At 65.4% G+C, this 26,789-nt stretch overlaps 2 protein-coding genes across 2 annotated transcripts in view; one reads left to right on the top strand and one right to left on the bottom strand.

Annotated features, from left to right (window-relative positions):
• Window positions 1–5,809: 5,809 nt before the first annotated feature.
• EMIHUDRAFT_199159 (hypothetical protein) lies at window positions 5,810–8,152 on the top strand (the record flags this gene model as incomplete). The annotated part of the gene is made up of 9 exons (XM_005757795.1): window positions 5,810–5,926; window positions 6,104–6,351; window positions 6,428–6,506; window positions 6,583–6,636; window positions 6,711–6,761; window positions 6,830–6,871; window positions 7,283–7,426; window positions 7,948–7,968; window positions 8,054–8,152. The coding sequence occupies 9 exons, from the start codon at window positions 5,810–5,812 to the stop codon at window positions 8,150–8,152; spliced, it is 855 nt and encodes a 284-aa protein (XP_005757852.1).
• Window positions 8,153–15,825: 7,673 nt separating this feature from the next.
• The window catches only part of EMIHUDRAFT_62384 (hypothetical protein), a gene marked incomplete at both ends in the record, with an annotated part of 18,590 nt that continues 7,626 nt past the window's right edge, over window positions 15,826–26,789 (bottom strand). The window contains one exon of the mRNA XM_005757794.1: window positions 15,826–16,267. Coding sequence (XP_005757851.1) covers window positions 15,826–16,267 — 442 coding nt within the window. The remainder of the gene's footprint in view (window positions 16,268–26,789) is intronic.

Below are 26,789 nucleotides of genomic sequence, written 5' to 3'. Positions count from 1 at the left end.
CAGCTCTGCTGGCGATGGTTGCGGGTCGCCGTGGCACGATCTGACACAACGCGAGAAAGCGAAAAACAGCACTCTACACGGTACATTCATGTCTGTCGGGCTCGGGGTTCGGACATCACAGCCATAAAAAAATCTTTTTTATCGTCGCGAACCCTATGACGACGTACCCATCCGTCCGGCCCGCCGTCGGGGCGGACGATCGCCTCACCTGGTCCGCGCCGCGTCGCACGACGCAGGCGAGGTCACTGCAAACCAACGCATGCGCGTTGGTCTCATGTCAAAATTCGTTCGCAGTGTTGAGCAATGTACGCCGCAGTACCTCAACTCTGGCACAGTCCTCGAGCATGCTCAGGGCTCCACTGCCAGCCACAAGTCGGCCTCAAAGCCGACTTGCGGCGGCTCGGCAGCAGCACACGGCGCGGCTTCACTGCGCTGGAAGGGCGACTGGCGCCGACAGGTGCCGACAACCCTCCACTGTGCGTGAGGCCGTACACGGGTTGCTTGCTGTGCTGCTGACTCTGGGGAAGCTCGGAGCGGCAGCGACAGCGCTCACCGCCGGTCAGCCCGCCGCAATCGTAGCGGCTGCGCCCGCTCGATTGCGGTTTGTCGCGCCGACCTCGCCGCGAGGCGAGGTAACGGGTCCAGCATGTGCCAATCGCACATTCTGTGCGGTTCCACGTGCACTCATGGCGGCGACGACACGCGGGGGGCTGGGCGTGAGCCGCAGCTCCCCCGGGCCAACGGGGGCCTATCCCGGTCACAGCCAGCAGGGGCATACAATTCCTGTACCCAGAGTTACTTCACCGAGAGTAGCGAGATGCAATCTCGCAGAGCAGCTGCTGATGGCAGCCGGGCCACTGCTGTGGCTCTTCGGCTCTATGGCTCTCCTTGACTCCGTGGTTCGGCGACTGCCCTTCACACCGCAGCCTGCGGCCGCCATCCCAGTAGGCATCCCCGAGTCAGCCTCTGCATGGCCGCCCTCCTCTCACCACGCCTCTGCGCGCTTAAACTCCATCCACCAATGCCCGGTGCACACACGGTGATTCACACCCTCTCACGAAAAACCGCGCTCCTGCTGCCACGGATAGCTCGCAGGAGGCGCATCAGCGCTTTCAAACGCGCCCGCAGGCACGCCCGCAGGCGCGTCAACAATGTCCCAGTGCCCACCCACGGCTGCGAGTCGCCCAACCCCGCACGCACGGTCCCAACCACAAATGGACCCCGTCTCGCGTTCCCCACCCCCGCCGAGTGACAGCCTGCCGGATGAGGCGCCCTAGGGCTCGCACTCAGCCCAACAATCAAGCCAGTCACTCGGGGTGCCAACACTAACTCAACCGCCGAGATTGACCCTATGCAAGCGACCAGGCGCAAACAGGCGCAAACAGACCTCGGTCTGAGGCGCGCCACACCGCCTTCGGCACTCGCCCGCGCCCGCGATCCCTCGGACGCGTTCCACCCGCGCCCTCACCAACCAAATCCCTCGCCTGAAGCACGCTGAAACCGCCAACGCGGCCGATATCACGCGAGATAGTCAGAGCTGACACACAGCTCCATTCACACCTCGAGACCAGAGGCGACTACCACGCTCGACAAAGCCCCGGAACCCGTCCCCACCACCGCTTGCCTACCCTCCGCGTACGGCGACACCCCGACACGCCACCTCGGCAACACCCCAACATCGGCAGGCAAGATTCACGCCACGACGGGCAGGCAAGATTCACGCCACGACGGCGCCCCACCCACACAGACTGGACAGGCCTGCTCTCGGAGAGGGGGGCTAGGGGGCCAAATCCACGGCCACAACCCCCTAGAGGCAATGGAGCTGAGAGAAGGCGCTCGGCTGCAAGGGTAGCAGAGCACCACTCCTACGCCCACGCCCCCTCAAAGACGGCAGAAACAGTCACACGCAATTAGTACATGGCCCAGCTCGCGCCATCGCCCACACTCGAGCTTTGCAGCGCGCGGGCTCACACTCTACTATAGGCCCCCTCGACGCCCACTTCGAGTTCTACTCAGCTAAGGGCCGCACTTGACGCTGTAAGCAGCGCGCGGCGAAGCAGTTTGGCGCTTGTGGTGAAATATGGGAATCTAGCCCAAGGTCGGAGAGTCGTGTCATAGAGAGGAGAGAGTGTGTGGAGATGTTTTGTGCGGGATCAGGCCCGAGTCCCTAGTGTCGCCGGAGCAGGTAGCTCCCTTTTTCGTAAAACTGAACAGTTTTTTTTTGACATCACAGCCATGCATCAGTCTCATCCGTCCCGAATTCGCCCCTCGCAACTCTCGCATACGTCGCAGGTGGCGAGCGTCGGAGGGCCGCCCAAGCCACCACCAGTGCCGGCGGCGCGAATAGGCACGTGTGCGACGCGGCAACACGGAACCTTGCACCCTTCGCCCTTCTCATCACTGCCCCGGCGCCCACGCCTCGACCTTCTTGGGCAGCAGCTGGTTCGACAGGTCCTCTCCGTGGCCTAGGCAGCCGTGTTCGCCGTGGCCCCACGTGAAGACGGCACTGTCAGCGGTGATGGCGAGGCTATGCTGCCACGCAGCCGCTACGGACACGAAGCGCTGCCCCGCCAAGGCCTCGATCTTCTTCGGCAGCTGCTGCAGCTGCTCGTCGCCGTGGCCCAGCTGGCCTTCGTCTCCGCTGCCCCAGCTCCAGACGGCGCCGTCGGCGGTGAGGGCGAGGCTGTGCCCGCCTCCAGCCGACACAGCGACGACGCGCTGCCCTGCAAAGGCCTCGACCTTCTTCGGCAGCTGCTGGTTCTGCGTGTCGCCGTGGCCCAGCTGGCCCACGCCTCCCAAGCCCCAGCTCCAGACAGCTCCATTGGCGGTGAGGGCGAGGCTGTGCGCAGTTCCAACCGACACAGCGACGACGCGCTGGCCAGCAAACGCCTCGACCTTCTTCGGCAGCAGCTGGCGCTGCTCGTCGCCGTGGCCCAACCGGCCTTGGCCTCCCCAGCCCCAGCTCCAGACAGCTCCGTTGGCGGTGAGGGCGAGGCTGTGCCTCCCTCCAGCCGACACAGCGACGACACGCTGGCCAGCAAAGGCCTCAACATTCCTGGGCAGCAGCTGGCTCTGCCTGTCGCCGTGGCCCAACCGGCCTTGGCTTCCAAAGCCCCAGCTCCAGACGGCACCGTCGGCGGCGAGGGCGAGGCTGTGCATGCCTCCAGCTGACACAGCGACGACACGCTGGCCAGCAAAGGCCTCAACCTTCTTGGGCAGCAGCTGGGTCTGCTGGTCGCCGTGGCCCAGCTTGCCCCAGGCTCCACCGCCCCAGCTCCAAACGGCGCCGTCGGCGGCGAGGGCCAGGCAGTGGAAATCTCCAGCCGCCACGCTCACGGCACGCTCACCGCCCAGCGGGGAAGGGAGGCGGGTCGGCGTGCTGAGCCGCGTCACGCCCTCGCCGTGGCCAAGGGGGCCTGGAACCTCCTCAAGGTCCTCCTCGTCCTCGTCCGCTGTGCCGCACGACGAGAGCCGCCCCTCGCCGTCGATGAAGAGGCTGTGCTGACGGCCTGCTGCCGCCCTCGCCGGCGGGTTGGACTCGCACAGCAGCGCCGAATAGCACAGCCACCGCACGGCGCAGCCCTCACCCTCTGGCAGCGCCGGAAGCTCGAAGCCGCGCTCTTGCGCCCACAAGCGGATGCCCTCCAGCGCAAGCGAGGCGTGGAAGAGCAGCGAGACGGCCGCGGCGCGAGCGATGTCGGCGGGGTCGCAGTGAGAGAGGGCGCGCACGAGGAGCTCCGTGGGGAGGTCGAGGAGGCGGGCGGGCGGCGGCGTGTCTGGCGAGGGAGCGGCGGTGGAAGCGGAGGCGAGGCGGCGCGAGCGGCGGCGCGGCGGGGTGGACATCGCGAGAAAAAGAATTTTCCGCGAAAAACTAACAAGAATTTTATAGGCGGTCGCACGACACGATTCGCGCGACAGGCGAGGCGCGGGCGACGGCTTCCTCAGAAACCGTCTCCGCGCTCACCCACTCCCCACCCCGACATCCCCACCACAGTCCACACCCCACAACCCCGCCCCTAACCCGACCCGAGCAAGAAATTCAGCAAAAGAAATTCTGCGCCCGCGTCTTTAACTCCAAACTCCGGGGCGGGGAGTGTTTTTCTGGCTGAGCTGCCCGAGGGAGGCGGCATTGCGATGCCGACGACGGCGATGCCGACAGTGACGGCCGCAAGTTCGCCGCGGAGGGCGGCCGCGGCGACGGCGAGCCGACGTCGGCGACGGCGAACGCTCCATGGAGTGCGGCGGCGGCGGCGGCGAGCTCATCTAGTCTCACTGCCCCGGCGCCCACGCCTCGACCTTCTTGGGCAGCAGTTGGTTGGACAGGTCCTCTCCGTGGCCTAGGCAGCCGTCCTCGCCCACGCCCCAGGTAAAGACGGCGCCGTCGCCGGTGCGGGCGATGCTGTGCCCGCCTCCTGCCGACACAGCGACGACGCGCTGCCCAGCAAAGGCCTCGACCTTCTTCGGCAGCAGTTGCTCCTGCTGGTCGCCGTGGCCCAGCTTGCCGCAGTCTCCATCGCCCCAGCTACAGACGGCGCCGTCGGCGGTGATGGCGAGGCTGTGGTGGCCTCCCGCCGAGACAGCGACGACGCTCTGGCCCGCCAAGGCCTCGACCTTCTCGGGCAGCAACTGGCTCTGCTGGTCGCCGTGGCCCAACCGGCCTTGGCCTCCATCGCCCCAGCTCCAGACACTGCCGCCATCGGTGATGGCGAGACTGTGGCTCTCTCCAGCTGAGACAGCGACGACGCGCTGGCCAGCGAAGGTCTCGATCTTCTTCGGCAGCAGCTGGTGTTGCCGGTCGCCGTGGCCCAACCGGCCAAAGGCTCCATTGCCCCAGCTCCAGACAGAGCCGTCGGCGGTGAGGGCCAGGCTGTGCATGCCTCCAGCCGACACAGCGACGACACGCTGCCCTGCAAAGGCCTCGACCTTCTTGGGCAGCAGCTGGTCCTGATGGTCGCCGTGGCCCAGCCCGCCCCAGCTTCCCCAGCCCCAGCTCCAGACAGCTCCGTTGGCGGCGAGGGCGAGATTGTGGCTCCGTCCAGCCGACACAGCGACGACGCGCTGGCCAGTCAAGGCCTCGATCTTCGTCGGCTGCCACTGATGCTCATGGTCGCCGTGGCCCAGCGCGCCCAAGCCTCCATGGCCCCAGCTCCAGACGCTGCCGCCGCCGGTGAGGGCCAGACAGTGGTACTCTCCAGCCGCCACGCTCACGGCGCGCTCGGCGCCCAGCGTCGACGGGAGGCGGGTCGGCGTGGTGAGCCGCGTCACCACCTCGCCGTGGCCGAGGAGTCCTGAATAGAAGGTCGGCGCAGTCGGCGCATTGCCGCACGACGAGAGCCGCCCCTCGCCGACGACGAAGACGCTGTGCCGGTCGCCTGCTGCCAGCCTCGCCGGCGGGTTGGCCTCGCACAGCAGCGCCGAATAGCACAGCCACCGCACGGCACAGCCCTCGCCCTCTGGCAGCGCCGGCAGCTCGAAGCCGCGCTCTTGCGCCCACAAGCGGATGGCCTCTAGCGCAAGCGAGGCGTGGAAGAGCAGCGAGACGGCCGCGACGCGAGCGATGTCGGCGGGGTCGCAGTGAGAGATGGCGCGCACGAGGAGGTCCGTGGGGAGGTCGAGGAGGCGGGCGGGCGGCGGCGTGTCTGGCGAGGGAGCGGCGGTGGAGGCGGGGGCGAGGCGGCGCGAGCGGCGGCGCGGCGGGGTGGACATCGCGAGGAAAAGAATAAAAATCCGGAGTGCTTGAGAAGGCATTAAACAGCACGCGGACCTTTTCTTCTTTTGGGCCATCGCTGGGCGCGCGTGAACGCCGGCAATGTCGTCGCAGCCCATGACCGAGGAGGAAAGAGCCGCGTTTCAGGCGGCGGCGCTCGCGCGTCTTCGCAATCCGCCGGAGAGGGTCGTCCCGGACCGGCTCTTCGTCGAGGCGGCGGTCGAGCTTCGGATCCAGGCAGCAATGACCACTCCATCGACAACAGCACGCTCCCCCGACTCACCTCCACACGAGCCTGATCGTCCACGCTCTCTCTGCGTGCGCCTCGCCACGCCGCTGCGCGGCATCTCCGCCACGGCACAGACCTTTCCCCGAGCCGTCTCTGACTGTCTCCAGGAGTACGACGTGCTCCAGCGGCTGACGCAGCAGGACTACAACGAGCTGATGGACGAGGTGGTGGCCGGCACCGTCGGCCGCATGACCGACGAGCGGCGCGCAGAGCTGCACGCCGGAGACCTCGAGCTCATCCAGCAGCGCGTCGGCGTGGGCGTGGATGCGTGCATTGCGAGGTATGAGCAGGCGCAGCAGCCGCTCCGCTTCGTGCGGGGCGACCGCGTGGTGTGCAACATCGGAGGCGACTGCCCGTGGGCGAGCGGCACCATCCAGGCGAGACACACTTCCGAGACACTTCCGAGACTCTTCCGAGGCCCTTCCGACGAGACTGCCCGTTGGGCGAGCGAGCGGGCGAGGGAGGTTGAGTGGTGATTTGGTATCGGTGGAGACGGAAGCATGCATCGCCGTGCAGGCGAGGAGTAGGGCCCGACCAATCCTGGGCAGGAGTCACCAAGTCAGGCGTGTCGGCCCTTGCATCACAGGCCACACACGAGGAGGACCCGGCCGACCCTACCGGCCAGACTGTGCTGCCGTACGTGGTCAAGATCGACCCGCCCGACGGACGGCTCATTAATGAAGTTAATTCATTAGTTTCCATTCATTCATTCAGGTCAAGATCGACCCGCCCGAAGGACGGCTCATCTCTGTGCCGACGGACGAGGTGTGCGCGTGCGCCGCGCCGAGGCGCTGAATGCATGGGCGTTGAAGGGCTGGCGTTCCGTTCCTTAGGTCTACGTGTGCCGAGCCGAGGTTTGCTTTGGGCAGCGGGAGGTTCGCGCGTAGCCGAGAGGCGAGATATGGGGAGATGTCGATGAGGCGGCGCTCTGCATGGGGAGATATGGGGAGAGGAGCCGCGAGAAGCCGGGAGCGAGGAGCCGTGCTCTGCCCAGGACAGCGACAGGTTCTGCCTCGGGGAGGGGCGCCTCACACAAAGCATTCTATGAAGCCGCGCACTAGATGGCCCACGTGGGCGTCGTACTGCTTGCCGCCAGCTCGTTGGCCGGTCACTAGCTAGTTAGACCAACGACTGGGACACCAGAGCGGTCACTCACTCGCTCGCCACTAGGATAGACCAACGACTGGGACACCAGAGCGGTCACTCACTCGCCACTAGGATGGGCTCGAGTGGACCTCGTACTGCGACTGGGACACCAGAGCGGTCACTCACTCACTCGCCACTAGGATGGGCTCGAGTGGACCTCGTACTGCCTGCCGCCGCCCGCCGCCAAGCCCGCCGCCAAGCCGCGCCGCTTCGCCGCCGGCGATCGCGTCGCGTGTGCGGTGGAGGACCCGTCCGACGCGTACTCCGTCTGGGCGGCCGGGACGGTGGGGGCTGCCGCTTGCCCTGTAGACTGCACTGCACTGGATGCGCGCCCGCAGGGATCGGCGGCGTGGTCTCCGCCGCCCCCGTCGGCCCGGTGTGGCAGAGCTCGTTGAGTCGGTTTGGTGGTGTCTGTCAGGTTGTCGCCGTCGACGTCCCTCTCGACGAGGCGAGATATGGCGAGATATGGGGAGATATGGGGAGATCTGGCGAGGCGACGCTCTGGGGAGATATGGCGAGATATGGGGAGATATGGGGAGATATGGCGAGGCGGATATGGCGAGGCGACGCTCTGCATGGGGAGATATGGCGAGATATGGGGAGATATGGCGAGATATGGGGAGATATGGCGACATCGACGACGCGACGCTCGACCACCAATGATCAGCTCCAACTCCAATGACCGACACGTCCTCCACGCACCACAGGCGACGCTCTCAACTATCAATCATAAATGATTCGTTTTTAGCACCACAGGCGACGCTCTCAGTTGTCAATCTTAAATTATTAGTCACTAGCACCACAGGCGACGCTCTACGGCGAGCACGTGAGCGGCGGCGCCACGCACACTCTCCCGCACCGCGTCCGCCTTCCAGGGCCCTTCCGGGACCCTTCCGGACCCTTCCCCATAGGCGGCGCCGCGCACACTCTCCCATACCGCGTACAACTTGACAGCGGCGCGGCAGTGCTGGCGCACCGCCACGAGCACCGGAAGGGTCCGACTCCAATGACCGGATCAGTTCATGAAGGCGCCCTTGAGTCTAGGCGCACCGCGATGAGCACTGGCTGGTCCGCGATTTGGCGCTGCAGGCCGAATGATAGATAGATGGGAAGGCGAAACACAGCCCGACCAATGTTGGGACACTACCGCGGGGTATGGGTGGACGCTAGACGGGCGGTGACGGTCACACAGGAGCGGCACACAGAGCCACAAGACAAGACACTCAGCCAATGGGGCTGCCACAGCTTCTGAGCGAACTTCCCTAGCAGGTCGAGGCGACTAGAATTCTTAACACGCAAGCCTCTCGCACAGCACACTGGCACGACAAGGGCGCGGACCGGCGCGGACTGGCACACACACCGAGGGGCCTAGCAGCAGAACTCGTGTTCATGCATCCCAACCAGCGCTCGAGAGACATGCATCCCGGTGTCGTCCGCTGTGTTCCGCTGTATGCACTGTCTTCCTGCCCGTTGTACTCACGCGGTGCTCTCACGTTGGTGGATTCAGCACGCAGGCCGAGGGGCAGAGGCAGGGGGCCGGCGGCGCGCGCTGCCTCGCGCGGATGGAGCGGCGGGAGGTGGCAACTGCGAGTGTGAGGAGTGCAGCTGTGAGGAGTGCGGCTGTGAAGAGTGCAGCTGCGAGTAGGTGGCGGAGGGTGAGTGGCAGAGAGTCGACCACCAGACGCGACAGGTGCTTGAACAGAGAGGAGCCGAGAGGAGCCGAGGGGAGCCGAGAGGAGCCGAGAGGAGCCGAGTACTGACTGGCGATCGCAGGTCGCGGCTTCACACCGCGCTCTTACCGCCAGCTTTGCTCCTGTGGTAGGTGCGGTCGTGCGCGCCGCCAGAGTCGGATTCGGAGGAGGAGTGAGCGAGAGGAGTGAGCGAGAGGAGTGGACGCCAGGGGAGTGGCCTGCAGGGCGGCATCTCTCGGACGCACCTCAGTTGTGAGCTCCTGCGCAAGGGGCGAAAGGGGGAGGCGCGCAGCGGGGGCAGCCAAGGCGCAGACATACCACAGCACGCGCTCATGCTCCACGCGGAAGGTACGATAGTTTGATGTCTCTAGATCCGATCGCGCTGACCCTTCCCGCAGGCTCGCGTACGAGGTTTCCAGGAAAGGTGTCAGCTCGACAGCTAGACCACAGTTGCGAGTTGCGAGAATTGGCACACAGTACATCTAGGAAGCGCCTGTCAGACCGAAAGACCATTGACGCTGGCGGTCAAATGGGTGCAGGGTGACCACCTCAAACTATTCTCAAACAACAGACAAACTCCAACAAACCCCCCCAAAAGAAACACAAAGCGCGAATCTCAGAACGGCCGTCAAAGAAGAACTTTCCCGTCCAAAAAAATCTCGTTGCGCGCGCCGAGAAGGCAGAAGCGAGATGTGAGAGAGAGAGATTTTTAGCAATACCAAACAACTCTAACACTCACACGTAATTTGGGGCCTGGAGCCCTGTTCACGCGCGCGCGAGACGTGCTTTTGTTTTGAGATGTGTGGTGGCGGCGTGCCGTCCTCCCAACTCTCGCTCATGCTCTGTTTCTTTCTTTGCGGTGCTCGCGGATTCGACTGTCCCCCCGATCGTGCCCACCTCCATGAGGACGACGGCGCCTTCTAAAGGTCCGTCGCAGGCTGTGCCTCTTTTGGTACCTGTGTCGAACCTGTGTGCTGTCCGAGAGAGTTCTTTTTGTTGAATTCTTTCTTCCTGTGTCGAGCCTGTCTGCTGTGAGAGAGAGTTGTTTTGTTTAAATTCTTTCTGTCTTCGCCCGCCGAGCCGAGTATACGCCTGCGTCACGCTCACGCATGGCGCCAGACGGCGTGACTGTCCTGCGGCGTGCCGAGGCTCGCGCCCTGTACAGGGCCTCCGACTATTACAGGCGAGACTGGTCGGTTGCGGCTGGAGAGTACAATGCGACACTGCAGCGCCTGCACAACAGCTCTGCCACGAGTGCCCTGCCATCAGACCGGCCAACGGACGTGCCGTCAGTGTCAGAGGCGACATCAGCTAGATCCATGTCGCACGTGGCAATCATTCTCGCCGGCCGCAGTGGCGGCGGCGGTGCCGCGGCCATGCGAGCGAGTCGCTACCCAAGCGCAGCAGGCGGCCTCATCCGGTCCTTCGTCGTCAACTACAGGTCACCTTTGCATCTCCATCTCGTCTCCGACGCTCCCTCCTGCCGGGCCGGTGCGGCAATTGCGGCCGCATCCGCCACCGCGCCGCTTCGCACCAGCTGCTACGATGTTGCGCGCTGCGTCGGCCTCACCCGGCCCCTCGCACCATTCACCGCAATGCACTTCTCCTCAGTGTGCAAGCTCTTCCTTGCGCAACTACTGCTCGGGATCAAGGGCAGTGTGCTCGTGCTCGACCTGGACACGGTCGTGACTCAGGACCCACAGCCGTGCCTCGCCCCGCTGCCAGCTCCCGCCTACATCGGTGCAGTGTTTGACATGGGCGCGATGTGCGGCCCCTTCCCATCGCGATGCTGGCCGTTGGCCTACGAGTTCGCTGGCGCGCGGTGTCGCGAGGGTGCTGGGGGTGCGCCGCTCAACGGGGGCGTGCTGCTCCTTCACCTAGGGAGGATGCGGGCGGCGCGGTTTGCAGCACGCATCGTCGCGGCGACAAGGCGGACTGCGGCCATGCTGCCCGCATCGCATCGGCAGGCGGAGTGGGGAGATCAGGAGTTCCTCAACAACTGGCTGCGGCTGCACCCTGAGTCGCTGCACCACCTACCCTGCGGCTGCAATTTTCAGCCGCTGGGCTACAAGGCGGCCGACCTCTGCGGCGGCCAACCGCTCTTCATTGCACACCTGTGGCACGTCGGCATGCTGACACCGCACAAGGCAACAGCCAACTCGGCTACACACCTTGGACCCAGCTCGGCTCTGTCCTGGATGTCGCTCCGCTAAGCTCGCTACTGCCGCACTAGGCGGGCGCAGTCGGTGCCCTCTACCAACATCACGTAGAGAGGGCAGCCGCGGGCGGGGCGCCGTCGGCGCACGGCGCAGGAGTAGCGAGTGGCGGGCAAGTGCGCGGCGAGGCTTCGGTCACGGCCTTGGACGTGCTCCGCCGCACGCCGGGCGAAGCGAGCGCGTGCGGGTACCAGGGCGAGCAGCCGCCCGAAGTCGTCCACTCGCTTCGCTGCCCCACACAGCCCTGGAACTGCAGCGAGCTGCGGGAGGCCGGCGGCGGCGGCGCCTTGCCACCCATGCTGGGCAGAAGCCGAGTAGTAGTGTGGGCGTCGCGCCGCCATTTGAGGCTCGCGGGCGTCCGTCCTGGGGACGCGGGAGCGGCTAGCCTGGCCGTGGCGCTCATCTTTTGGCTCGCCGTGGTGCTGCTGTGTTGCGAGAGGCCGCTCGTGTGCTCGCCCGCGCGGTTGAGGTCGTGGCGAGACCAGGATGTGTGATGGGGGTCGAGACCGATTCGCCTCGGTTGTCGCGCAACTGGCACCTCCTGTTGTTGGCGGTGCGGGGGCACTACCTGAGTGACAATAAATGTATGTGTCGAAAGGTGAAACACAGTCAGACCAACGGTCTGGGACACCAGCGCGGTATCGGGGTGGACGCAAGACGGGGGGTGACGGCCGACACGCACATGAGCGTTGAGCGACAATGCGGCGCAGCTGCGGCAACTACCGCCGACTCGGCTCGACAGCAGCTGATGGCAGAGCCTCCCCTCCCCTCCCCTCCTCCCAAGAAGAAAAAGCTCTCGACAACAGTGCCCTCGTGGATCTCTGCGAGCTACTCGTCGCTATGAAGGTAGGTAGGTAGGTAGGTAGTAAGGTGAAGAACAGCCAGGCTCGGACTGGACACCAACGCGGTATTGATTGATTGATGGGAAGGCGAAACACAGTCCGACCAACGACTGGGACACCAACGCGGTATGGGTGGACGCTAGACGGGCGATGACGGTCACACAGGAGCGACACACAGAACCACAAGACAAGACACTCAGCCAAACTGACTGCCACACATCCTGAGCGAACTTCCCTAGCCACCCGCGGCCGGACTCCATCCGGCACGCGTTGCTGGGCGCTCAGAGCCGCGTCCCCTGCTCGCCACCCCGACGCCGAAGGCGCCCGAGCGAACGACAGGCGGCACGCGAAGACTGATTGCAATCCCGCCGACCGCCAGGCCGCGGGATGATGCGTGCGTGGTCATGTAGTGGGTCTCGGAAGCTCCCCTCTCGGGCTAGGAGCCAGCCCCTCTCCCTTGCCCTCGGAACACCGTGTCCGAGTCGAGGCGTGGTATGGGTGGAAAGAAAGAAAGAAAGAAAACACACAACCCAAGGGAGGGATGGGAGAACGGCATGGGTGGAGGTTTCCGAGGTTTGCTCGACGTTTTTCTTTTCCTCGCGATGTCCATCTTGCCGCGCCGCCGCTCGCGCCGCCTCGCCCCCGCCTCCACCGCCGCCCCCTCGCCAAGCACGCCGCCGCCCATCCGCCTCCTCGACCTCCCCACGGAGCTCCTCGTGCGCGCCCTCTCTCACTGCGACCCCGCCGACATCGCTCGCGCCGCAGCCGTCTCGCTGCTCTTCCACGCCTCGCTTGCGCTGGAGGGCATCCGCTTGTGGGCGCAAGAGCGCGGCTTCGAGCTGCCGGCGCTGCCAGAGGGCGAGAGCTGCGCCGTGCGGTGGCTGTGCTTCGCTGCGCTGCTGCGCGAGTCCAACCCGCCGGCGAGGGCGGCGGCAGGCTCCTCCCACAGCCTCTTCATCGTCGGCGAGGGGCGGCTCTCGTCGTGCGGCAGTGAGGGGATCTACCCAGGCCTGCTCGGCCACGGCGAGGGCGTGACGCGGCTCACCACGCCGACCCGCCTCCCGTCGACGCTGGATGAGCGCGCCGTGAGCGTGGTGGCTGGAGGGAGGCACAGCCTCGCCCTCACCGCCAACGGAGCTGTCTGGAGCTGGGGCTGCGGAAGGTTTGGCTGCTTGGGCCACGGCGACGAGGAGACGCAGCTGCTGCCCAAGAAGGTCGAGGCCTTTGCTGGCCGGCGCGTCGTCGCTGTGTCGGCGGGAGGCAACCACAGCCTCGCCATCACCGCCGACGGCAGCGTCTGGAGCTGGGGCTATGGAAGCCAAGGCAGGTTGGGCCACGGCGACCAGCAAAACCAGTCACTGCCCAAGAAGGTCGAGGCCTTTGCTGGCCAGTGTGTCCTCGCTCTCTCGGCTGGACAGCACCACAGCCTCGCCCTCACCGCTGACGGCGCTGTCTGGAGCTGGGGCTTTGGTTTGGACGGCCGGTTGGGCCACGGCGACGAGCAGGACCAGCTGCTGCCCAAGAAGATCGAGGTGTTGGCGCAGCGCGTCGTCGCTGTGTCAGCTGGTGGCCAAAACAGCCTCGCCCTCACCGCCGACGGCGCCGTCTGGAGCTGGGGCTATGGAGGCCAAGGCCGGTTGGGCCACGGCGACGAGCAGATCTTGCTGCTGCCCAAGAAGGTCGAGGCCTTTGCTGGCCAGCGCGTCGTCGCTGTGTCGGCTGGAGGCGGGCACAGCCTCGCCCTCGCCGCCGACGGAGCTGTCTGGAGCTGGGGCTCTGGTTTTCACGGCCAGCTGGGCCGCGGCGACCAGCAGCGCCAGCTGCTGCCCAAGAAGGTCGAGGCCTTTGCGGGCCAGCGCAACGACGCTGTGTCGGCTGGGGTCTACCACAGCCTCACCGTCACCACCAACGGCGCCGTCTTTACTTGGGGCGAGGGCCCCCACGGCTGCCTAGGACACGGAGAGGACCTGTCGGACCAGCTGCTGCCCAAGAAGGTCGAGGCGTGGGCGCCGGGGCAGTGATGAGAAGGGTGAAATGGTGCACAGACGTATCCGAGAGTGGAGAGAGGCGAATCCGGGACGGTGAGGATTGTGCATGGTCCACTGTTCCTGCGGGCCGCCCCCGCTGCTGCACCTCTGGGCCTTCTTGTTGTTGCGAGGCCGTGATGTGGCTTCCCGAGGGCATGCATGATCGCGTGTCGTACACTGTTGCGGCTCTCTCCTGGGCTAAAGCCGTAGCCCTGGCGCTGGTGATGCCCTGATTTCTGTTCTTTTCCCCTGAATTATTCGTTTTTACTGTCGGGGAAAAGACGTGGTGGGTCGTGGCTGCCCAGCTCCCTCTCTTCCCTCCTCAGAGCTCGTCGTTTCCGTCGGGCCTCGTGAAGCCGTCGCGCCGCCCGCCGGTTCCCATGGCCAAGCTCAGCCCGAGGCTGCCGCCCGGCGCACACACGGGCGTGGCGCGCGCCCAGCTCTGCTGGAACTCGACCTCGGACTGCTCCGACGGGATGTAGTACGACGCCTGCGGCATTGTACAGGTAAGGGAAGGGTCAAGGGAAGAGGGAAGAGGGAAGGTAAACTACTCCGCCTGGTGGCAGTGTCGTTACTCCGCTGGCCGACTCCCTCGCCACGCAGTTTGTGTGACTGTGACTAATAAGCGCAAGGTGTGAAGGGGGGGAGGGGGGGGGGGGGGGGCACGGAGGGGGAGGCGAGGGAAGGGTGGAGCGGAGGAAGGTCTAGGGGAGAGGCGGGCGGAGCGAGTACGGTCTCTAGGGTACTATGGGAGGGGCGGGAGGAGAGGACGAGAGGAGGAGAGAGCAGGCGAGGACGAGGAGGAGGGAGGCGCCTTGTGCCGCCGCTGAGCGCCGCCATACTCGCCGTCGATCACGCCCGCGCCGCCGGAGCTCCCAGCAAACGAGCTCTCGCCAGACGGCGCCTAATCAACGAACTAATTACGTCGCTCAGCAGTCTGCAAACGAGCTCTCTCCAGACGGCGCCTGCTCTCAGGTCAGGTAGACTTCTCCACACACACACGATATTGTGGGGCGAGGGCCAGCCTAGTCCCTCGCGACTCCACGTCTAGAGGAAAGGAGCCGGACACGGCATTCAAGGTGCAAGGCCCGGTGGGCGAGCGGCATCCAACGAAGGTGCAAGGCCCGGTGCGCGTGGGTGAGTGAGTGTGTGGGAGTGCATGTGCGCGCGCGCGCGCGCGCCTGCTCTCTCCCCGCGTAGAGCGAGACGGACTCGTCATCGTCATCGTCGTCGTAGCCTAGAAGGTTCCTAGAAGGTTCCTAGAAGGTTCCTAGACGGACTCGTCACCGTCCTCGTCGTCGTAGCCTAGAAGGTTCCTAGAAGGTTCCTAGAAGGTTCCTAGACGGACTCGTCATCGTCCTCGTCGTCGTAGCCTAGAAGGTTCCTAGAAGGTTCCTAGAAGGTTCCTAGACGGACTCGTCACCGTCCTCGTCGTCGTAGCCGGCGGCGTTGCGCGCACTCCACCGCCGCGTCTCCTCTCCGTCCTCGTCGCCTAGAAGGTTCCTAGAAGCTTCCTAGAAGGTTCCACCGCCGCGTGGGGCCTCTCACGGTCGCCGCCGCCGCCGCCGCCGCCGCAGCCGGCGCAGCAGCAGCAGAGGCAGAGGCAGGTGAGGAGGGTGGAGGCGGCGGCGACGACAGCCTCCACCGTGATCTGGTACCTGGGCTCTCAGTTCGTTGAACAGGTGAGTGACTCATTTCACTCGCATCGACGTCCTCATCTGGTCAGCAGCCTTGGATCTGGTCTCTCTGTTACTGCTGTCTCGGCTCCTGAACCTTCCTCTCGGCTCCTCTCGGCTCCTCTCGGCTCCTTTCGGCTCCCCTCGGCCCCTCTCGTCTCGCCTCGGCTCCCCTTGGCTAATCGCTCGGCTGGCTCCTCTCGGCCCCTCTCGGCTCTCTCTCTCTCTCTGCTAACCGCTCGGCGCCTCGAGAGAGAGGAGGGCGGCAAGAGGCGCGAGAAGAGGGAGGCCGCCTGTGTTCACAGCTCGAGGGCGTGAAGAGGCGTGCATGGGGTGTGAAGAGGCGTGAACCGAGGAGTGAGGAGGCGTGAAGAGGAGTGAGGAGGAGTGTGAGGAGGTATGTGAAGAAGTGTGAAGAGGCGCGAAGCGGTAGCACAGCACACAGCGCGCCTCCGAGCGAAGCGCCGCCACAAGGCCCGAGGGGGGAGGAGACAGCGGCGGCGACGGCGGCGACGGCGGCGGGCGCGATGGCGGCGGCGGCGGCGGCGGCGATGGGGGCGGCGGCGGCGGCGGCGAGGGCGGCGAGGGCGGCGGCGACGGCGGCGGCGGCGGTGGCGGCGGCGGCGACGGCGGGCGCATGCAGAAGGGGAGTCCGAGGGACGCCTGTTCACAGCTGCAGGTGTGAAGAGACGCTGTTCACACCGCCACGCACGAAGGAGGGCAGGCCAGAGGGGCATTACCGTGATGATGCTGATGTCGGCGGGCTCGACGCGGCCTAGATCTCGGGCAATCTCGGGTGATCTCGAGAGATCTCGAGAGATCTCGAGAGATCTCGAGAGGCAGTGTGTCGGCGGGCTCGACGCGGCCTGACGGGGCGCGGGAGGCGGGAGATTGGCGGGAGATTGCGTCGCATCTCCGCAACTCGGCGCAACTCGGCGCATCTCGTCTCGCATCTCGGCGCATCTCGTGGCGCATCTCGGCGCATCTCGTGTCGCATCTCGCCGTTGTCGTCGACGTCGGCGTTCTGCTCGGGAGGCGCGTGGCACGGCTCGAGGCTCGGAAGCTGCGGGGTCGCAGAGAGGGGAGGCGTCGAGCGTGTGGTGCGTGTGCGCGTGCGTGCGTGGTGCGTGCGAGAAAGCTGTGCGTAGTGTGTGTGTGTGTGTGTGTGTGTGTGTGTGTGTGTGTGTGTGTGTGTGTGTGTGTGTGTGTGTGTGGCAGAAAGATGAGAGGTTGGCTGAAGCAGCCAAGACGGATGCGTGGAGAGGCAGTGGCGCGCGAGAGGCAGGGGCAAGGGCGGCAATGCGGTGTGCGCAGGGTGGTAGAGGCGGTGTGGCGAGGGCGCGGCGGAGGCGGGTGCGGCGCAGCCGCGTGCGCGGTGATGAAGCGGCGGGCAGGGTGGCGGCGGCCTGGACACACTCGCCGGTGGCGCCACAGCGGTAGTGGCCCTCGGCGGCGCCCGATCCGCGCCCGTGGCAGTACCGTCTTTTGTACTGCTGCGACCAGAGGTCGAGGTCCTTCTGGCTCAGAACTCCGTCGTGGTTTATATCGGACCGGCGCGCGAGGAAGCCGCCCATTGACGCAGGGCGAGAGCGGCGGCAGCGGCGGAGGAGGGGCGACGAGCGGAGAAGTCTGGTGCGGCTTTTTCATGTTGATGGACTTTGTCAGACGCCATCCCCAGAAGAATTTTTGCGAGCGCCGGTCCACAAAAAAACAAGATTCGTACACGACAGACAAGGCGCGGGCGACGGCTTCCTCAGGAGCCGTCGCCCCCACCACAGAAGCAGTCACATGACTCCCACTCCGGCGCCCGCCCCACCCCACGCCACCATCCTCACCCTACCCGCCCCACTCCCCGACCCGTGCAACCCCCGCCGCTCCGCCCCGACCCGACCCGACCCGACCCCGCTGGCTCAGCACCGCCCCGCCCCTTCAACCGGACGGTACCCCTGACAGTTGAGGTAACCTGCAACGGGGGATCCCCAGCATCCACGGTGCAACGTATCTTCTCACTGCATATCCTCTTTTGGTATTTCTAATATGTTTGCCACAAATCAAAAAGAAAACAAAAAACGAAAACAAAGATTTTGTAATACGACACAAACGGCCTCTCTTTTGCCAAGATCTTTATAGAAGAAAACTGACAGGAAAGAAAAAACACCGCGGGGACCCACTTCCCCCCCCCCCCGAAATTCAGAAAATAAAAGAAAAACAGCCTAACCCCAGTAGGTATAACGCCGAGTGCCAGACCACCAGGGGGCAAGTGTGTGTAGCACCTTCGACCCCGAAATGAAGGTCGCCACGCAAAACCGGGCGCTAGGAGAGGTGAACTGAAGGCTGAGCGAAACGGGGCCATGTCCGACTCCGAGGCTTCCATGCCGGGCCTGGAGCCGTTCCACGTGCGTCAGATCCGGATGGTCGAGCGCGTCCTCGGCCAGAAGGTGTCGCCACGCGACCACGCGATGATTGATTGTCTCGCGGAGCGCATGGAGAGGTACGGTTGGCACTCCGTCAGCATCAACCCGGTGCCGCTTGGGTATCAGTACATCATCCAGGCCAAGTCTGAGAAGAGGCGGGAGGATGAGGCCAGGCAGCGGGCCGCGCAGGACGCTGCGCAGCCTCAGCCTACCGCCACTTTCGCCGCACCGCCCGTGGCACCGTCTGCCGCCGCTGCCGCTCCGGCCGCAGCATCGCAGGCACACTCGCAGCACCAACAGGCGCAGCAACCCCGGCCCAACGAGTCGCCCGAGGGGTGGACGAGGGTCGGGAAGGGCGGCAAGCCGGACAGGTTCACCATGAAGAACTTCGGCCGCAACCCGCCAAAGTCGGGCAAGCGGAAGCAGGAACACCGCAAGCCCGCACCCAAGGGAGGTGGACCCCCACCCCCTTCTCCCAAGGTGGTGGACAAGAACAGGCTGAGCGCATTGGGAGCTGGCCCTTCTGGCACCAGCGGGAGCCACGAGCGCGCACCGCCGCGCTCTCCCTCCCCCACCTCGCCGCCTGCCAAATCGCCGCGGCCGTCTGCGCCTGCTTCCGGGTATGACTCCGAGCTCGAATTTTCCGACGCTGAGGCGCGGGATAGGGTGGCAGGGGTTGTGCACGACGCAGTGCAGCAGGCTGTGATGCAATATGGCTATGACGACGAGCTCTACCAGGCATGGAGGGACGGCAAGATAGGCGAAAAGGACTTGCCGGAGGAGGTGATGGCTATGACTTTGGACCTTTGCGAGAGGTGGCGAGCGGAGCAAGCGCGGTGTAGGCGCGCCCACGCGGCGCAGCGGCTCTCCCGCGACCATAGCCCCTCCCGCAGCCGCAGCCGTAGCCGCAGCCCCAACTCTTGCTGCTCTTCTAGTGTCGGGTAGTGACCAGGGGGTGAGGGGACGGATTGAAGATCCCTCACACCAAGATCGTGCAGGGCGGGGACACATGTCCCTAAATCCCATCTCGTCTCAGAGTTTGACCGTTTTTATTTATTTATTTATGAAGGCTGAGACAACGGAGGCCGAGCCTGAGTGGGCGCCCGCGCGCCCCCACACAGGCAAGCCTCTGTCCTTCGGCCCACTCCGGCGATCGTCCGTGGGCGACCGCGGACAACATGAGGCCTAATCAATTCCCTCACCACCCGACCCCCCTCTAGGGACAGCAGCGCGCTTCTCATCCCGGAGAGGGAAGGAGGGGGGGGGGGGGGGCGGGGGGGAAATCAAAAAGCCAAAACAGGGAGTACCCCCCACGGACCCGAGTCGGGGGGAAAGCGAGACGAGAGATTCAAGGGGAACTTCATCGCCCGTCCAGGAGCCCCGCATTAGGTAGCGACCCCAGGTTCAAAGCTAGGCTTCCCGACAGGGCAGGGAACCCCCAGCGCGCAGGCGGGGCCCACGGTAGCCTCGTGCAGTACGCGATACCGAGAGCTGGGGGGAGAGGCGCGCCACGCCAAGGGGGACGAGTGACGGGAGGGGGAGAGTAGTGTCTTTCGCAGGGTAAAACGCAATTTTTTTTTTCCAAGACCAAGTGCGATGCCCAAAGCAACTCCCACTGAGCGAGCCGCGCAACTCACTCGCTACCATCGACACCCGTGCGTGTCACACTACCTCTACCGTTCCGGATTCGCCTCTCCCCACTCTCGGAGACGTTCGCAGGTGGCGGCGAATAGGAACGTGCACTTTCGCGCTTCTCGCGCTTCTCATCACTGCCCCGGCGCCCACGCCTCGACCTTCTTGGGCAGCAGCTGGTTGGACAGGTCCTCTCCGTGGCCTAGGCAGCCGGTCTCGCCCTGGCCCCAGGTAAAGACGGCGTTGGCGGTGGTGACGGTGAGGCTGTGGTCGCGTCCCGCCGACACAGCGACGACGCGCCGCCCAGCCAAGGCCTCGACCTTCTTCGGCAGCAGCTGGTTCTGCCAGTCGCCGTGGCCCAGCTTGCCGAAGTCCCCATGGCCCCAGCTCCAGATGGCGCCGTCGGCGGTGAGGGCGAGGCTGTGGTAGCATCCTGCCGAGGCAGCGACGACGCGCTGACCAGCAAAGGCCTCGATCTTCTTGGGCAGCAGCTGGTGCTGCTCGTCGCCGTGGCCCAACTGGCCAAAGCCTCCATCGCCCCAGCTCCAGAGAGCGCCGTCGGCGGTGAGGGCAAGGCTGTGGGCGTATCCAGTCGACACAGCGACGACGCGCCGGCCCGCCAAGTCGTCGACCTTCTTCGGCAGCAGTTGGCGCTGCTGGTCACCGTGGCCCAACCGGCCAAAGTCTCCCCAGCCCCAGCTCCAAACCGAGCCATCGGCGGTGAGGGCGAGGCTGTGGAAGTCTCCAGCCGACACAGCGATGACGTGCTGACTCGCCAAGGCCTCGACCTCCTTGGGCAGCAGCTGGTTCTGCTGGTCGCCGTGGCCCAGCCGGCCTTCGCCTCCATAGCCCCAGCTCCAGACGGCACCGTCGGTGGTGATGGCGATGCTGTGGTTAAGTCCGGCCGACACAGCGACGAGGCGCCGCCCCGCCAACGCCTCGACCTTCTTGGGCAGCAGCTGGCCCTGCTGGTCGCCGTGGCCCAGCTTGCCAGAGACTCCATAGCCCCAGCTCCAAACGGCGCCGCTGCTGGTGAGGGCGAGATTGTGCCCGCCTCCAGCCGACACAGCGACGACGCGCTCGCTGCTCATCGTGGCAGGGAGGCGGGTCGGCGTGTTGAGCCGCGTCACCCCCTCGCCGTGGCCGAGTAGCCCTGGGTTGAAGGACGGCGCACAGCCGCACGCCGAGAGCCGCCCCTCGCCATCGATGAAGAGGCTGTGCCGAGTGCCTGCCGCCGCCCTCGCCGGCGGGTTGGACTCGCACAGCAGAGCCGAATAGCACAGCCACCGCACGGCGCAGCTCTCGCCCTCTGGCTGCGCCGGCAGCTCGAAGCCGCGCTCTTGCGCCCGCAAGCGGATGCCCTCCAGCGCAAGCGAGGCGTGAAAGAGGAGCGAGACGGCTGCGACGCGAGCGATGTCGGCGGGGTCGCAGCGAGAGAGGGCGCGCACGAGGAGCTCCGTGGGGAGGTCGAGCAGGCGGGCGGGCGGCGGCATGCTCGGCGAGGGAGCGGCGGTGGAGGCGGAGGCGAGGCGGCGCGAGCGGCGGCGCGGCGGGGTGGACATCGCCAGGAAATGCCTCTCCCCGGGTTGGAGACTCGCGAGACGGCGCGGCCCCGAGATCGCCCGAGATAGCGCGAGATCGCCCGAGATCGCGCGGCGCGGCCCGGGGCGAGGTGGATGGGTTGGGAGCGAGGGGGCGGAAGTGATCAGTGCGGTAGAGGGTCAGCTCGAGGCGCGTGAGCCGGACTTGTGAGCCGGACCACCCCCTCTTGTTCTCTGCGTTGTTGAGCCAGGACTCAACATACTCGGGCTGTTGCCATCCCAAACTGTCACTCCCCTTTCTCCCGGCCGGGGTGGGGCGCGCGCGGGGGCGGCGGGTGTGAGGGATGTCTGTGAGCCCGAGAGCGATATGCCATGTCCGCCTTGCGTTTGTTTTCATTACATCGAAGGCTAAGCTCAAAAACTAAAAAGCAAAAAAAGGATTGCCTGCAAAGCGTGGTGTGTGTCTGCGCCATGGATGAGTGAGCAGCGCGAGGAGGCAGGTGGGAGCAACCGAAGGATGATGGAGACGATTGTAGTGGAGGCGCTGAGAAATCTATGGGGAAATATCAACGAGGAACTACTGGTGCACGAGGAGAGGCTAGAGGAGGTCGCGCAACAGGGGGAGGAGAGGCGGCGCAGGGAGACAGGAAGTCATCGTGTACGTGCGAACGAAGATGATTTGTACCGTCGGGGACAAGGGGCTCGCTTGGTGGAAGGGGCAGTGAGGGAGATGGTGCCGAGAGGGGAGGAGGCGCGGATGGAGACGTCAGCTAAGAGGGAAAGGGCAAAGGTGCAGGAAAAGAAGACGCGATCGGTGCGGAGCGCTGAGACCTTACTTCAGATGGGGCCTTTTGGGTGGCGATGCTTTGTGGGCGGACAGAGGGTGGATGCAATTCGGGATGCGGAAGTGGAAAAGCACATGGTGAGCGGGTTGGACGGACGTTATATGAGTGGAGAGGGGACTGGAAGGGTGGAGAAATGGCTGCGTCGGAGCGAGGAACGGGAGGAGAAGGCGATTCAGTGGTCGTTGGAGGAGAGCAATCGGCGGGTGAGAGAGGAGAGGAGGCAAGCTGAGGCGGATCAGAGCGAAGAAATACAGATTTCGGAATCAGACTCGAGCGGATGCGATGAGGAGGTGGAGATGTGGAGGAGGGTTGGGCATTGCTGGCCGCCACTTCTCAGTCAAATCCGTCGTGCGTGTGCGTAATACATGGGACGTAAGCTCCCCCCGAAACCCATGGCGACCGATGCGTCAGACGTATGCGTAATACATGAGGCGTAACCCCCTCTCCGCCGCCGTTCACGGTCGAGAGCGTAGAGCATGTGCATGTGCGTAATGCGTCGGTCATAGGCTCACCCAGCCCCGATTTACGATCCCACTGCGTAAGACCTGTGCGTAATACACCGTGCGTAGCGGCCCGAGAGAGCCTCTCTGGCAAAGCTTACATAAAACAGATGCGTGGTGCGTGGTGCGTAGCGGCCAGAAGGTCGGTGGTAACGATCGGGACAGAAGACGTGCGCATAATACGCAGCACATTTGAACGAATCACCGATCGTGCTTTCTGTCTGCACGCGTAAAGCGAGGCGTATGCGTGACGCATCACTGAGCCTCCACCCGGCTTGACACGGCACCAAAATACACGACGTCTCAGCGACGTCCTACGAACCGTGGGCATGGATGTGCATAAGGTGGCCGACAATTGCATTAGTGGCTCTTACATATCCATAGCGGGACTAATAACCTCTCAGCTATGGGCGTGTCCACGTTGGAGCCAGGTGTGGTGTGGACGCGAGAATAGCTCCGCCGTTCATGGAGGCACGCAACCGATGCGAGTCGACTGGTGTGTGTCGTCGTGGTTTCGTATCAAGAATACTCACTCACTCACTCACCTGCAAAGCGCAGTGAAATAACCCTTCGGAGACCTAGCTCCGAGTGGGGGGGGGGGGGGAGTCCTGAAACCTGGTACGCGGGGCTAACCCTCGAAGACCCGTCACATTAATATGACATATGGCCCTGCGCCGTGGCCCGTGCGCCTGCCGCTGCGGTGTGAGGCTAAAGCCGTACCGAAAGTGCTACCGACTGCACTCCAAGTGCTCCAAGACCAAGTTCGATGCCGAAAGCAACTCCCACTGAGCGAGCCGCGCAACTCACTCGCTACCATCGACACCCGTGCGTGTCACACTACCTCTACCGTTCCGGATTCGCCTCTCCCCACTCTCGGAGACGTTCGCAGGTGGCGGCGAATAGGAACGTGCACTTTCGCGCTTCTCGCGCTTCTCATCACTGCCCCGGCGCCCACGCCTCGACCTTCTTGGGCAGCAGCTGGTTGGACAGGTCCTCTCCGTGGCCTAGGCAGCCGGCCTCGCCCTTGCCCCAGGTAAAGGCAGCGCCGTCGGCGATGAGGGCAAGGCTGTGGCTCTCGCCAGCGGACACAGCGACGACGCGTCGCCCCGCCAAGGCCTCGACCTTCTTCGGCAGCAGCTGGTTCTGCTCGTCGCCGTGGCCCAGCCTGCCAAAGCCTCCAGAGCCCCAGCTCCAGACGCCGCCGTCGGCGGTGATGGCGATGCTGTGGTTAAGTCCGGCCGAGACAGCGACGACGCGCTGACCAGCAAAGGCCTCGATCTTCTTGGGCAGCAGCTGGAGCTGCACGTCGCCGTGGCCCAACAGGCCTTGCCCTCCCCAGCCCCAGCTCCAGAGAGCGCCGTCGGCGGTGAGGGCGAGGCTGTGGGCGTATCCAGTCGACACACTGTGGTACCGTCCAGCCGACACGCTCACGGCGCGCTCGCCGCCCAGCGGAGAAGGGAGACGGGTTGGCGTGTTGAGCCGCGTCACGCCCTCGCCGTGGCCTAGGAGGCCGTTGACGTGCTGCGGCTCGAGGCACGTTAAGCCGCACGACGAGAGCCGCCCCTCGCCATCGATGAAGAGGCTGTGCCGAGCGCCTGCCGCCGCCCTCGCCGGCGGGTTGGACTCGCACAGCAACGCCCAATAGCACAGCCACCGCACGGCGCAGCCCTCGCCCTCCGGCTGCGCCGGCAGCTCGAAGCCGCGCTCTTGCACCCACAAGCGGATGCCCTCCAGCGCAAGCGAGGCGTGGAAGAGCAGCGAGACGGCCGCGACGCGAGCGATGTCGGCGGGGTCGCAGTGAGAGAGGGCGCGCACGAGGAGGTCCGTGGGGAGGTCGAGGAGGCGGGCGGGCGGCGGCGTGTCTGGAGAGGGGGCGGCGGAGGATGCGGAGGCGAGGCGGCGCGAGCGGCGGCGCGGCGGTTTCGCGACGAAAAGAAAAACGAGAGACGTCATGCCGCCTGACTTCGTTGGCTTTACTTCACGCCCCCTCCCTGGGTTTCTTTTTCCGGGGTATGGTACCCTCGCGGCCCAAAGGGTGGGGGGTATGGTCCTGACCGCCCATCCCCGGTCTCCGGGAGGCTGGGTCTGTCAGCAGGCGGGGGGGTATGGTCGATCTGGGTTGGCGGATCTACCATACCCCGCAGAAGTCCAAACCCTGCGAGCAAGATCTCGCAGAGCAACCTGACCGACGACGGCTCAAATGCTGCTCCAGCTCTTCCTGGCAACGCTGCCGCAGCCACCATCAAGGACCAGCGTGAGGCCCACAGCGCTCCTCGACTGGCTCGCAGCGCGAGGAGGCGGCTGGAGTGTCGACGTGTCCGACCAAACGCCATCTGGCTCGCGCGGCCTGCTCACGACCCGGCCGGCTGAGACGGGCGCCGTGCTGCTCGAGGTGCCGCTCTCCGCAACGCTCATGGACGCTCCGACCGATGACGAGGCTGTTGAAGATGCGGCGCTGCTGCCGCAGCTTTCTCCGCCCTGGAGCCGCGGGCTGCCTGCCGCCACGCAGCTGTCTCTCTCCGTGCTCTCGCGGCGGCGGAGCGCTGGCTGGGCAGCCTTCCTCGCGTCGTGGCCGGCCGAGTCGCCGTCGCTCGCCGTCTCGTGCGAGCCCGACGAGCTGCGGGCCCTCCTCGCCGCCTCTGCCGACCCCGGCATCCGAAGGCTCGCTCTCTCAAAGCGGCGAGGGCTCGCGTCTCTTCATTGATTCAAGACTGGCTGGACTGTGCTCTGCGCAGGCTGGGCACCGACGGCGAGGAGCTCGCCTCCCTTTCCGCCGAGAGCTGCGCCCACGTCTCGGCGCTGTACGCGGCGGCGAGAGACGCGGCGGAGGCCGCTTACTGCTCCGGCAGTCTGCCCAGCGAGGCGAGATTATCCGAGATTACCGAGAGGGCCCGAGAGTATTCGAGAGTACCCGAGAGGACCCGAGAGGACCCGAGAGTACTGCTGCTCCGGCAGTCTGCCCGAGGCCGGCCTCCCGGCGGGCGCACGGGCTGGCCGAGATTACCCGAGATTACCCGAGATTACCCGAGATTAGGCGTCCTTCCGGCGGGCGTATGGGCTGGTCAGCAGCCGCTGCCTCGTCCTGACCACCCGCGCGCACGGGCGCCGCGCACTTAGAGCCTGAGCACACCACGGCCATGCATTCCAGCACTCGACGACACGACACAGCTGATCGCTGCTCGGTTGCGGCTGCAGCCGTGCCCGCTCTTAGCCCCTGTGTTCACGCGCACGCTGCTCTTGCCGCTGCTCGAGATGACCCGAGATGCCCCGAGGTGACCCGAGGTGACCCGAGGTGACCCGAAGGGACCCTAGATGACCCGAGATGACCCGAGATGACCCGCAGTGACCCGAGGTGACCCGAGGTGGCCCGAGGTGACCCGAGGTGACCCTAGGTGACCCGAGGTGACCCGAGGTGACCCGAGGTGACCCGAGGTTAGGCGCCGTACACTGCTCGTGCCGCTGCTCGACTTTGCAAACCACGAGGCGGAGCCCGCCGATTACCCGAGATTACCCGAGATTACCCGATATTGCCCGATATTACCCGAGATTACTGCGGACCACCAGGCGGAGCCCGCCGCCTTCTTCTCCTTCGCCGCTGCGACTGCGAGCGGGCCGGCGATACGGCTGCAGGCGAAGCCCTCGCCGAGATACAGTCGAGATGCAGTCGAGATCTCGCCGAGATACAGTCGAGATGCAGTCGAGATCTCGCCGAGATACAGGCGAGATGCAGTCGAGATCTCGCCGAGATACAGTCGAGATGCAGTCGAGATCTCGCCGAGGTACAGGCGAGATCTCTCGGAGACACAGTCGAGATCTCGCCGGGATGCAGCCGAGGTGCAGCCGAGGTGCAGCCGAGGTGCAGCCGAGGTGCAGTCGAGGTGCGGTCGAGGTGCAGCCGTGAGACCGACTTGCGACACGGCTGCAGGCGGCACGGCCGCTGTCGGCCGGCGAGGAGGTCGCGCCATCTCATACGGCGGGCACAGCGGGCAGCCGGCAAGAGGCGCCGTTCACGGCTCGGTCGTGTGAACAGGTCACCATCTCATACGGCGGGCACAGCAGGGAGCATTTTGCGCTGCACTACGGCTTTGCGCCGGCGGACGGGGGCGTGGAGGCCGCTTACCCGTCGCTCGACGCAATCTCGCTGCCGGAGATGCAGGGCTGGGCAGACAGGTGGGTGGACCCCCCCCCCCTCTCTCTCTCTCTCTCTCTCTCTCTCTCTCTCTCTCTCTCTCTCTCTCTCTCTCTCTCCCTCTCCCTCCCTCT

This window comes from Emiliania huxleyi (assembly GCF_000372725.1).
Source record: "Emiliania huxleyi CCMP1516 unplaced genomic scaffold EMIHUscaffold_9, whole genome shotgun sequence".
Lineage (NCBI taxonomy): Eukaryota > Haptophyta > Isochrysidales > Noelaerhabdaceae > Emiliania > Emiliania huxleyi.
Note: the sequence above shows the minus strand (reverse complement) of the source record. Positions and strands in the feature narration are given on the sequence as shown.